At 38.7% G+C, this 13,155-nt stretch overlaps 1 protein-coding gene across 1 annotated transcript in view; it reads right to left on the bottom strand.

Moving 5' to 3' along the window:
* Positions 1-482: 482 nt before the first annotated feature.
* Positions 483-13,155, bottom strand: part of eif4eb (eukaryotic translation initiation factor 4eb) — a 15,028-nt gene continuing 2,355 nt past the window's right edge. Inside the window, exons 3-7 of the mRNA XM_040136515.1 lie at positions 11,040-11,135; positions 10,813-10,876; positions 9,861-9,974; positions 2,577-2,716; positions 483-2,503 (exon numbers count right to left, since the gene is read on the bottom strand). Coding sequence (XP_039992449.1) covers positions 2,389-2,503; positions 2,577-2,716; positions 9,861-9,974; positions 10,813-10,876; positions 11,040-11,135 — 529 coding nt within the window. The 3' untranslated portion in view covers positions 483-2,388. The remainder of the gene's footprint in view (positions 2,504-2,576; positions 2,717-9,860; positions 9,975-10,812; positions 10,877-11,039; positions 11,136-13,155) is intronic.

Here is a 13,155-nt window from a genome sequence, read left to right as displayed (position 1 = left end):
TGTGGCGGACAGTTTTCAATAAATGCAAGTTGCGGACAAACCTGCATTTATTTTTTATGGCTGTTGCAACAGAGATTTCATTATATGCCATAATTTTACAAACTCGACTACTATATTGAATATATAAAATCTTATGCATTAGTTTTACTGAGAGGTGTTTAGATGGTTCTTCCACCCCACTAATATCAGAGGATGGACTGTCAGTATAAAACGACGTCCAAAACTCCACCCTCTAAAATGACAATAAAGTTGAATCAACTCTCAATCACCTCTTTAAAAAACATTTTCAACATAAACGTAACATTACAGCCTTCATGAAGGTAGGATTTATTGCAGGACTGTTGTATTAGACTGCATTCAGCTAGCTAGCTAGGTGTACCTGATGAACTGCCAGAGGAGTTTACAGTACATGCACATTTCATGATGATCACGGAACAGATGAATCCATTCATTCCGTAATTTTCACTTATCTATGGATTGGGCAAAAGAAAATTCAGGAATAGGTTTCTCATACTTTTTAATGTTTACATAACAAATAGCATGTTGTAACATTAGGATTACTAAAAGACCAGATCAACAAAACATCTTAAAAATGTCAATGTCGACTACAACTGAAATGCAATTATGTTCATTATGTTCAGTCTTGATTTTGAAATTGTTAACTGTAAAGTGGGTATCTGCATGATTTTGTTGATTCCACAAATAGACTGTACATTCTGTTGCGACTCATATCAAATATTGTCTATATCTGAGTAGAAAGTAATGTATCGCGTGCGGTACGTGTTGTTGTGGTGGCAGTCAACTCTCATGGAGTGAGGGTCAGCTTCAGTGTGGTGTTTGATGCCAGGCCTGTACACTGATGTGAATGTGAATAGCGGCTGTTTGATTTCATATTAAACACAGTTTTCCTCCGATCACACTGCCCTATATTGCACAGTGAACGAGGCACGTTCACCACATTATTGGTTATACAGTTGTTAACAGGACTTAGTTATGGAACGGTTTCCCTTTGGACTTCAGGTCTGCGGATTCAACTCAAGACCCGCCTGTTTCCTTTTTTTAAAGTTCATGTGCACTTGTCTATAGTTTGTCTGTTACATTTATTGTGAGGCACTTTGTGATGTCTCCGCTGGAAAGGCGATATAAACATACATCTTAGTTACTATTTCATCACCGAAGTGTGTTTGTGCATGATAAGTCAGCCGGCCTTTAAAGGTTGCCACCACAACCATGTCGGGACTTCAACAAGCACCTATAGAAGCTTCTGCACTCACTTAACGCTTCATCAGATCAAGAAGGATCTAGTTGTAGATGCTTTGCCTGCTGGCTTAAAGAATGCCAAACCTTGAGAATGCGATGACATTTGTCATGTAGAGGTGACATTTTTAAAGCTGCCCTGGTGGCAATGAAGTGAGATGAGAAGTCATGTTGCCCAAAGTAACCTTTTCTTTCAAAGTTCTTTTTATACTGACATTTCAAAGGATCTTGGGATTATGGGGTGGGGGCGGGTGGGTTTGAATTTGGCACTTTCACACCAGCTAGGGCTAATGGTGAATCCTAAAATGCTTGGAAGCAGCGAGAAGGACTCTCCTGTTTTCTGAGACAAGATTGATCTTGTCTCCTTTAGTACTCTCACTTTATACAGTGGGTATTGAGACCATGGGTAGAAAACTTTTTGATGGTCTACTAGAGACATCCTCAGCTTTTCTGCCTTCAAGTCAATATCTTACAATACAGCACCACTGCAAATCAAAAAGCAATTTATGTATAACAAGGAATGTACCGATTACAGGTTGAAAAAAGTATTCCACAATTTAACAGTTATAACTGCAAAACCAATGTTTTAATTATATTAACACTCAAATTAATATGAGTCATGAAATACTTTAAAAAGGTTGATTATGTGCAACATTTAAAGGCGAAAAACAAAAGCATAAAACAAAAGTCTAACAATCTAGTAATATGCAGGCAAATTAAAATAATAAATTAAAAGGGTTTAATGTTTTAAGGATTACAGCAAACCAACAATGCTGTAGAAAATGGGAGAGAAATATACATTTTTTGCATTTCAGGATTTCCTGCCATTAAAAAAAAAGGAAAAAAAAAATCAACACAAATTTATTTAGTAGAGTATGAAGCACTCTAAACTTCATCCACTATTAATACCTCTCATTCTTAGTGTTTTGGAAGATTAATGTTTATCTGTTCTCCATTGTTTTTTGAGCTGTGGTTCGAGTCCCGGGCAGGTTATGGAAATATTTGGCATGTAGTCTTGGACTGGGTTCTCCTTTCCTCCAGATTGCATTCCGCAGAGTCTTTGCAGCAAAGTAAACATATGCACCAACAACAAATAAGACAGGAAAATGAAAGAGGCACATTGGACATTTCTCAAACAACAAATTTGTTCTTGGTGGTAGAACCACTTTTGGTAGCTGTGTCTGCGTGGGATTGGTAGCCAATAGTCATCTTCATGGGAAGCCCCAAGCGCTCCTTGTAAACTCTCCTGTTGACAGGAAAATGACAGCGTAAGAGGATGTAGACTAAATACTTTAACTGACACTGATGCTCCGACTCACCCTATGTGTGTTACAGCTTCCCGGTTTTCATAGTCCGATGTCCAGACTGCTATTTTATCTCCTTTTGTGCGGATGTTGACCACGGCTCCGCAGACATCGTCGCTGTAATCGTCAAAGGCCTCGCCAACCAAGCACAGGAGCTGTTGAAAGGATGGAGAGGAATAAAAGCTATTGTCATAACCTGATGACTTGCATCTTGACTTTAAAGGTATACTACACAGGATTTTCCTCAAAAAAAAAGCCAATGTATACACTGATACAAAAGTAATCCCTCTCAGTCATCGCTTATGACCCACTGGAACTGTGTGGTGGTTTATTTAACTGCAGAGACCCTGCCCTACTGTGTTTGGGACGTTTCTGGGAGCAACTTTTGGGCAATGGCTGTCTAGCCGCCACCCAATAACAGCACACAAGGGTGTGAGGGCGGGACTCTGTTTCGGTCTCTCACCTCTGCTCTCATTCTGTGTCATGTATGTATAAAGAGCTGCAGGTCTGTGTGTCTGTTCAACCGAGGGTGGGGCTGAGCTACACTCAGCTTTAGAACAAACCACTTTGAAACAGTCAGAAGATAACATTGTATTTCTCCGATTGGTTCTCACTAACATCGCTCCCTTTCTTCATTCTCACACTATGACACTCGACTACCGCTGCTCTCTCTCTCTCTCTTGCTCGCTCACTTGTTGAGCCAGGGAGGAGGGGCCAACTTTGAATGGTGTTGTTCACACACAGCAACCGACAAATCATGCATAGTATACCTTAAAATGCAGTCTTGGTTGACATTATTGGCACCCATGACTATTATGTACAGAATTTAAAATATCTTTAGAAATAAATGCAAATTAACAAATTCTAATAAAACGTCCAAGGTCACTGAAAAAAAAAAAATAAATAAATAAATAAATAAATAAAGATATTTGTCCTATTGAGAGACCCAAGACCTTAACCTCAAACCTTGTTTTCTGACTGGGCAACACATTTCGCTCCAAATGCCCTGGTAATCTTCTGATTTCATAATTCCTTTGATACCTCCAGTGCCACAGACAGCAAAGCAGCCCCACAGCATGATAGAACCTCCACCATGTTTTACTCTAGGTAGGGTGTTCTGTTCCTTATAGGCTTCATTTCGTTACCTATAACAAACTGATGCACTGCATTCCCAAAGAGCTCAACTGTGGTTTCATCCGTCCATAGACCTTTATCCCGGAAAGACTGTGGCTTATCTATGTAAGTTTTTTTTCACTTTTTCACAACCTTTACAGACTCCTCTCACTGAGTTTCTTCTTAGTGCCACGTCCTTAAAGTGTCTTAAAACTTTTATTATTTTGAAACTTCTTCTTGAAACTTTGGCGATTACTTTGTAGCCTTTGGAATTGTTATGTTTTTTTGATAACAGCATTTCTGATGCTCTCAGAAAGCTCTTGTCTTTGCCATTGTGAAAAAGAAACTGGAAACAATCTGGCCCTTTTTATGCAGTAAAACCATCATTCATTGTTTAATTCAGGTCATGTGAACACTGAAAATTAAGCACAGGTGAGTCTTATTTGTTTTTTATTTTGTTGGAGGAACTAATTTAAATTCATCAAAACAGTGACAATAATTGTACCAAGCATACATTTTATGTCTATTTTTTATTTCAATATATGAAAGCATTTTTTTGTGTGTTGTTGTTCAGTAACTTTGGGCATTTTATTAAATATTCTGACTATACAAAATTGATTCATTTGCATTTATTTCTGAAAACCTTCTAAATTCTGTATGTAATATTCAGGGGTGCCAATAATTTCAACCAAAACTTTTTAAATACAAATCCTTCATATATCATAAAAGAGGAAGGCCACGTTAGCTTTGTCACCTTGATTACTGTGAATCATCAAGAATTTTGAAATTCCACTCTCTGCTGCATCAGTCTTTCAATTAGGTTTACTGGAAAATTTTCAGGGTAGGATGCTATTCTTTACAATTCGTGTTCAAACTTTTCCAAGATCAGTGAGGTAGAAACACATCATGTAGCAGCATTTCTCAATGACATTTTACAAGAGTTGGTCAAAACCAAACCTAGTATAAGGTCAGACCGTGTATGGTAAATGTGGGAAATTGAGGACGTAGTAGAGAGCTGTTGTGGAATCACTGTAAACATCTGCTTTCAATGGAGAGTTAGCTAAAGCCTGCTTGAAAAGTTGTTAAATTTGGCCAGATGACGTAATACGCTAATTAGCATATTCATTACATAATTGTGTCATATTTGGATTCTGCCCAGTGTCAGCTGGTTTCAGCCTTTCATCTGTTTGCTTCTCACCTACTCTCTGTGCTCACATATACAGTATTTTAATACAGCCAAATTCCCGAAAAAAGCTGTTCTCATTTATGTTTTTTTTTTTTCTGTTTCTGTTGTCAGACAATGGAAAACAAGTATGACATAGTGACTGAAACAAAGCCCATCAAGGCGACATGTTAACCAACAGTCACTTCCAAGCCATTTCCAAGCTGCTGCTCCGCTCTGCTAAAGTCCTGATTTTATAACCACGATTGTGTCTTACAAAATCACTAGAGCTGGGTCGATGTCTGGTTTTGCCGGTCCAGTCCGGTGTAGGAGCCTAAACCCGTTTGATTCTATGTGAACTAGCTGATCCGACATTTGTCATTATGACAGTTTCTGGTAAATTAAAAAGTAGCCTAAATTAGCAACCTGTGCCGATGGTGTCACAACGTTAAATCTAATTTGCATAAGTAATAAGCAATGTGACAAAGTGATTAACATAATATAATGTTTGTTTAGAAACGGAATAACAGAGCCATTAGTGTCTGATGAGCTGCGTGCTATTTACTGCTGAGCTGAGGCCAGCAACATGAAGGAGCTCAAATTTCAGTGGAGGGAGGGGGGAAGATGTGCACGGCGTACACTGTGTTTACTAGATAGTTCATATGTTTTTTGGGGTGACTACAAAAGGAGAGATGGCAGACTTAGTCTCAAAGAAAACTAAAACTGCACCAATATGGCAAGTTTGCAGATTTGAAGCCGACAAAAGAGGTAAGCCAAAAAATATGGACGAAGTAACATGTAAGATCTGCAGGAAAAAAGTCATGGCAAAAGCCGGTAAGACATCTAATTTGCATGTTCACCTGCAAAAATATCTTGCCTCCATTGTTGCACAGGCGGACAGTCTTCTGGGCCTTCTACTTCAACACAACTATTGATAGAATGGGCATTTACCAAGGGCACAAAATATAAACGAGACAGTGCTAGGTGGAAGGAGTGGACTGAAGCAGTCGCTGATATATTGCGAAAGAGAGAGTGTCGTTCAATACAGTGGAAAAGCTGTCTTTTAAATCACTGCTCATGACACTTGACCGTCAGTATGATCAACCAGGTCCAAAGTATTTTTCTCAAGTTGCCATCCCGGAGATGTACAATAAACTGAGAAATGAGGTTCAAGTTTTGATCTTGGAGGACCATCACTTCATGCCGACGATGGACATGTGGTCAAGTATTGATATGACACTGTATATGTCAAACACGGATCATTTCATTAACAAAGAATGGAAGATTGTGTCAAAGTGCCTCCAAACAAGCTTCTTCCCGGAGAACCACACGGCAGAAAACCTGGCTGACGTGCTTGAAGAGGCCTGCTTGACTGGCAACTGGATCAGATGAAACTGTCAGCAATAACAACTCACAATGCACCCAATATTGTAGCTGCTTGTAGGAAATTGGACAGGCAATGGCTAAATTGTTTTGGCTATAATCTCAAGCTAGCTGTGACCACTGCACTCACACATGAAAGGCAAGGCACAGAAAGAGCCATGGGGTGTCTGTCACATCATCAATGGCCAATTTTCCCACAGCTGGCAGAAAAAAAAGGACCTGAGAAGAGCACAGCAAGAGCTTGGTCTACCAGAGCACTCTCTAATAATGGTAAACTATCATGTTCATAAATATCAATAAACACACACATTATGTGATGGTTTTAATATGGTACATTATACTACAATATACTAATATGGTACATTATACTATTATACATTGAAAAAAAAGAAATATGTAAAAATATGTGTCTATTGTGACTATTACTAATTTATTATTACTAACATTATTATTGTTATTATCCATCAGAATTGTGCTACTCACTGGGGCTCAAAACAAAAAATGATAGAGGAAATCCTGGTGCAGAGCACAGCAATCCGGTCCGTTCAAAATGATGACCGACGCCTACATGCCTCTCTCACTTGGAAAGATGTTGATGTTCTGGACTCCATCAACAAAAGCCCTCAAGCCAGTCAGTTAATTTACTGACAATCTTTCAGGGGAGAACTATGTCACCACATCATCTGTTCATTCAATGCTCAAACTCATCAAAAATGAGATTTTGTATTAAGGTGAGGAGGACACAGACCTCACCAAGGATTTGAAAAGGGGAACTGTGACACAACTAGAGGTGAAATATGTCAATGACTCAATCAAAGAGTTGATGCGTGTGGCCACATTCATTAATCCATGGTATCGTGGGATTCATTTTCCTGTAGCATATTTGGGTAGCATTGAGCACAAAGCAGAGGAGCAGGTGGTCACTCTGGAAAGGCAAATGCACCAAATTACCACCTTGTAAAAGAAAAACCTTGGGAAGTCTCCTCCGTGTCAGGTCAACAGCCCTAGTTGTGCCCAAAACCACAGAGGAGGAAGCTGCATTCGAGGTGGAAATCTACAAACAGGAGGTAGCGATTGACGGAGAATCTAACCCTTTAGACTGGTGGAGAATCAATAAGTCTCGCTTTCCATTGTTATCAAATGTAGCACGTAAGTACTGATGCATTGGAGCAACAAGCACTCCATCAAAGAATGTTTAGTACAGCGGGGGAATATTGTTACGCTTCAACGGTCTCTTCTGAAGGCATCAAAAGTGGACGTGCTGGTGTTTCTGGCCAAGCCCTGAGAAAGCCTTGACTAATCCTATGCCATGCAGGCTTCAAATGGCATTATTTTGTATCTTTCCACAGTTTGCAGAGTTATTTTTTTTATAATTTGTTATGCGTAACAGTTTTTCTATTTCAACATAACGTGTGGGCTACAAGCTCTAAGCCTAGAGCACTTCTCATGTTGCATTTTGCTGCAGCCAGACATTTAGTTTTGACTAACTGATGTTCACAGTTTGCTTACATTTTACATTCTGGTTGCACTGTTTGAATAGGCTACCTATTTATGCCTTTTATTTTTTAACTTACTGAGGCCTATTGCTTATAGATAAAATTTTGATATTTTTGCTTTTTATAAAATAGTTTCTCAAGTTGCACTAGGCCAAAGACTTATTTTATTTATTATTTTGATGTTTAGAAGAAAAAAATGTAAGTTAAATGGCTGTTGTGAGAAATAAAAACAGGATGTGTGAGTCAGTTTTCCTGCTGGTTGTGGTGTTGCTTCATGCTCTGCTTCTTCTTTGTATTTAGTGTTAATTGGCGGTTGGGAAACCACTTTAGAGTTGTATTTCCGCCACCAAATGGACTGGAGTCGCTACATTCTCATTCATGGTCTCTCTCAGTCTCATTATGTTCCACTTGGAAGCATCTGCTGAGTCAAGTGCAACACCTAGTGGTAAAATTTGGTATACCGCTCCGGTCCGATGTTTGGCTTCATATCAAACCAGTTTGAAAAGTTTTACAACAGCCCAACCCTAAAAGTCACCATAAACATAATGTGTATGGTGTATGGTTGTGTGTATGGTTGAATAAGACGCATAGAGAGGTGCGTCTGAGGAGGGAAAGCACAACCTTGCACTCACAGGGCAATACTGACGACTCTCTTCTACAGAAAGTAGCTAAGGTTTGTCCAAAAAGTCGCTAAATTTGTCGCTAGGTGCTTTTTTGAAGAATAGTCACTAAAGGGGCCTGAAAAGTCCGTAAATCTAATTGGCAACACTGCCTGTAAACAATCCCCTGATGACCTAAATTTAAACTGTTCTCTAGTTCCAGTTCTTTTCACCAAGAGGGAGATATCGTCAGTGTCAGAAATTCCCAATGTCTGCGACTTGGAATTATAAATTGGAGGCTGAAATGAATAGTTTTTAATCACTAGGCTGACTATAATTACGGTTTAAACGATTTGATGTGAACACAGCATCAGTGGTGCCACTAAATGTCACTCAATTTTAAATCAGATTACCATTTAAATCACTAGTATTGGTACAGTATTGCTTCTGGCCACTAGTGGCAGCACTGAGCACTATGCTGCTCAGGAACACTCCAGCCTTGTATGTGGATAGGAACCCAGCTTGTAGGTTGCTAGAAGACTTCCTATCATCAGACGACTTTATTTTCAACATTCTTCCTGTATATCAATTTATGAACTGTGAGTGAAATGCCCAAGTTCCGGCAGATATCCATGCAGGTCCAGAATTAGGACTAAGCATTGTCCTTCATGACAACTCAGTATCAGAGCTCAAAAACAGTTTATTTGAAACTGTCTACAATCATTAAAAAATAATTTGCTTCCAGTTTAAAGGGACAATATGTAAGTATTTTAGTTTAAAACCTTCAAACACTTACTAAGATTATCAACACAACGTGAAAAAAATAACAGTTTTGTCATTAAGTCAAAGATGTCTATTTATTGTGTCGCAGCGATATCTACCGAAGTTAGCACGCTACCCAGCTAGCCCCGGCCCCGTCTAACTTTCTGGTAATACGCTGCCCCCTATTTGTTTGGAATATGAATTTGACAGTTGGCCAATTCTTACAAATTGCCCCTTTCACGTATGGTAAAACAATTAGTGTGAATGTCAGTGGAAAAAGTGACCCCTTTCAGGTGTCAAGAGGCCAGTAGCTACAGTACTGACAGTATCGTAAGTGCTGATTGCTAGATGTTTGTATCACTGTCAGTGACCTTTGGCAAGAGAGAGATCACCATAACACTGTATGGACTGCGATTTACCAGCAAGCAAGCCAATTTATCTCATCTGACTGCATTTTGACCCCATCATTGATTCAGCATACAATCATTGCATTCTTAGATATCAGAGAATATTTTGTGTGCAAAAAGTTAAGACTAAAACAATCTCAACTGTGGCTCAGGTCGGCTTTAAAAGGTATGAAAGGATGTAATAACCCATATCAGAAGGGTGACAAATGCAATGACAGAGTTGTACAACTAATTACAGCTGCCAATAGGTAATAAATGTACTACTTTGGGAGGAGGCTCAAGATAGAATAGTATATAATAATAATAATAATAGAATCAATCGTTTGTGTGACAACACCAAAAAGGATATAAAGCACAGCAGCCACAGCCGAACCTACCGTTTCCAGCCAGAAGCGGTCCAGGTCTAATCTCCTCTGCTGCTTGGTGAGAGTGATCAGCCAGCGACCGCCACGCTTGTTCCTCTCGTCCTCCCACATGGGTTCAATGCCATCCTGCAGTGATGGTTCAAACTGTCAATACACATCCTAAACCACTGCATCAAAACTTCAAAACAGTCTGTTGTCCAGTTTCGACAGAGTTCAACATCGCCTGCAAGAAAAGAACTTTTCCAGTTGTTAAATAATCAGTGGAAATTCTTTAAATCCGATATGACATTTGCAGCTGGAATACTAAAAAGTTAACAAGAACTCCAGTGATGGCTGTAATATTTATTTAACATCTTTTTCTCAAATTGCATTTTTACCCTTCTACACAAGCTCTGCCTCAACATTCTGACTCACATTGTAGTGTTTGGTAAAAGGCTATACTGGATTTCAAATGTAAAATTTTTAAAACTTAATTTTACAGGTGATGATAAACTAATTTCCCTATGAATACAAGTTCACTAGTTAATCTTCATCACAGGTGATTTTGGTTCCATAAAAGAACACTGATCAAAGAGTGCAGTTATATTTGATTACTACCTTGCCAATAATTATCATCACCTATCTCAAATAAGTATAATTAGCTTTTGAACTCCAGCCTTGTAGGTGGATAGGAACCCAGCTTGTAGGTTGCTAGGAAGAGTTCCTATCAAACGACGACTTTACTTTCAACATTCTTCCTGTATCTCAATTTATGAACTGTGAGTGAAATGCCCAAGTTCCGGCAGATATCCATTCAGGTCCAGAATCAGGACTAAGCATTGTCCTTCACGACATCTCAGTATCAGAGCTCAAAAACAGTTTATTTGAGACAAAAAAATATATATATATATGGTTTTAACTACACTTTAATTTGTATTTGAACTCCTCGCTCTCTGCATATTTACATAAATGGACACAAACTTACCTTAAAAAGAGAGTAATCACAGCCTGACATGAGGTTGCTTGACAACTGGATATGATTGTAGAGACTTGAAATGACAAGAGCAAAGCATTAACAAAAAATGCTCATTCATCGCTTGCAGATCCAGCAGTAGTTCTGAAACACAGTATACAGTCCTGACATTTTATTGCTTCAGTCACTCCATGGAAATACAGAAAAACTAAAAGACTGAGAGATTTATTGCTCCTTACGCCCAGAAATCTTCAACCGTGTCAAATTTAGAGATGAGCCGCAGGTTGGCCTGCCATGTTTTGCTCTTGTCATTCTTGAAGAACCACAGAGACCATCTGTCAGGCGAAAACAAAAAAAAAGGGAATTTGCATAAATGTAATGAGCTGCTGATTAAACACGAGGTAAACAAAAGTAACCATAAGCCATTGAGCTCCGGAGCAAATGAGCGACGTATGGATGCATCTGGATGCTGCTGACACAAACTGCTCAGTAAATCAATCCATCACTTTCGTGGTCCAATTAATTGTGACGCTGTGTCATACTTGTTCAATGCTGAATCCTCTTATGGCTCAACAACTAGCAACTGCCTTAACCTCTTTAGGGTGAAGAAGAATAATGAGAATTGTGGCTGTTAACACTATTATAAAGCATTTACCACCACTACTCTGTCACTGGGTATGGGTAGTGTTTTTAAAGTGAGAGCAGCCCCAATAAATGCCAGAAAAGGACAGAATGAGACAACTGATGCAAACTAAATTCCCTGCAGTTCAACTGCATAGGCATACCAGACTGTCTGATAAGTAAATATGACAATCCAACTGTCAGTAACTTGTTAACTTGTCTAGTAAAATATTTGATTGCTTGATTGTAGGCAATAATCTGATGCAGCATATATTGAACAGCCCCTTTGATGGACCATGACAGAGTGTTTCTTTGACTTCGAATGCATGCTGTGATAGGCTCAAGCATCCTGTCACCCTGTAACAAAAAATGCGGATCAATAAAATTAATGAGTGCTAGGCAGTAGGCTTATGTTGTTCCTGTTGTACTTTGTATACTACTGTATCTGAGCCAGTAAAGAAAAACAGAGGCATTTTTGTCATTTTGCACCATTTTGTTCATCAATATTTTGGGATATATGGCCACTAAACTTGAAAACAGTCAGATCCAATTGTCAGTATAACCTCACAATTGAGATGTGAGTCACCAATAAAGTGTTTAGGGTCCAACTTTTCTTTTAGCTGACCGGCTTTCTGTTGAGTTTGGCTTTTTTATGTTACCCTTTTGGACATAAATATCCTTTAAAATTTAAATATACATAAAATATTCCTTCACTCTTATTTATATTCAGTACCAAAGGCTGATGGACCCTATCTGAGTATGGATTCAGAGGAAAATACTCAAAACTCCTTGGACAGGTCACTGGACCCTTTACAGTCAAGCACAGTCCTACTCTGGGGAAATAAAGTCTCCAATCCAGCAGACTGCATTTGTTTGGACTGTGAGAGGAAATCCACTTTAACACATGAAGAACATTAAAACACACAAACAAGATCAGTGCCACAGGTAACCACTGGACCACATATACTGTACATTTATATTGCATATAATATCATAAAATGAGCTGCTAGGTCAAGTTTCCCTCCCTCGGGTTGAGAAATAAACAAAATGTAATCAAATAATCACATTTTAATCATATAAATCCACTTTACACACTCTTCATTTTTGATGAGTCAAGTTAAAAATTAGCTCAGTAATTACTCATCTATCTGGGAAGCAAACATGTTTTAATTTGGAGAAAAGGGTATTTTGTACTTTTATTCAGCTTTTAAACATGTTGTATTTATTATGTACTGTGGACAAACAATTTTCGAAATTGCTTAACTTCCTGTCAGTGAACAATACATTCCTTGTTTTCGGTGAATGGTCAGTTTGTCTTTCTCTTCTATCTCGCCAGCCCCATTCATTTGTTTGGAAGAAGGGTCATTCAGCTCTTTAACTATGCCTATAGATCCAATAATTGGGTGATGCATAAGTCACCAATCTTTTCTTTGAAGCTGGTGATGCATACAGTTTTACACACTCACACCTGGCAGCGGCCAATAATACCGATTGTGATCAGATGCTGGAATATCTGAATGCTATGCGTAAACAGGGGCAATGTACAGCATGTAATTTCTCTGTTTTGCCCTCTAAGGAAAACTTTGAAGACAGAACTAACTAATGTTTATGTTAATTACATTTTCAAACACCTTGCATCAATCAATTAATTCAACAGGCAATCCAAAGCAATTCAAGGGTAAAGCTCGGTTTTAGAGCTGCAATGATTAGTTGATTTATCGATTAGCTGATCGA

This window comes from Xiphias gladius, chromosome 10 (genome assembly GCF_016859285.1).
Source record: "Xiphias gladius isolate SHS-SW01 ecotype Sanya breed wild chromosome 10, ASM1685928v1, whole genome shotgun sequence".
NCBI lineage: Eukaryota > Metazoa > Chordata > Actinopteri > Istiophoriformes > Xiphiidae > Xiphias > Xiphias gladius.
This window is presented reverse-complemented; position numbering and strand designations above follow the sequence as displayed.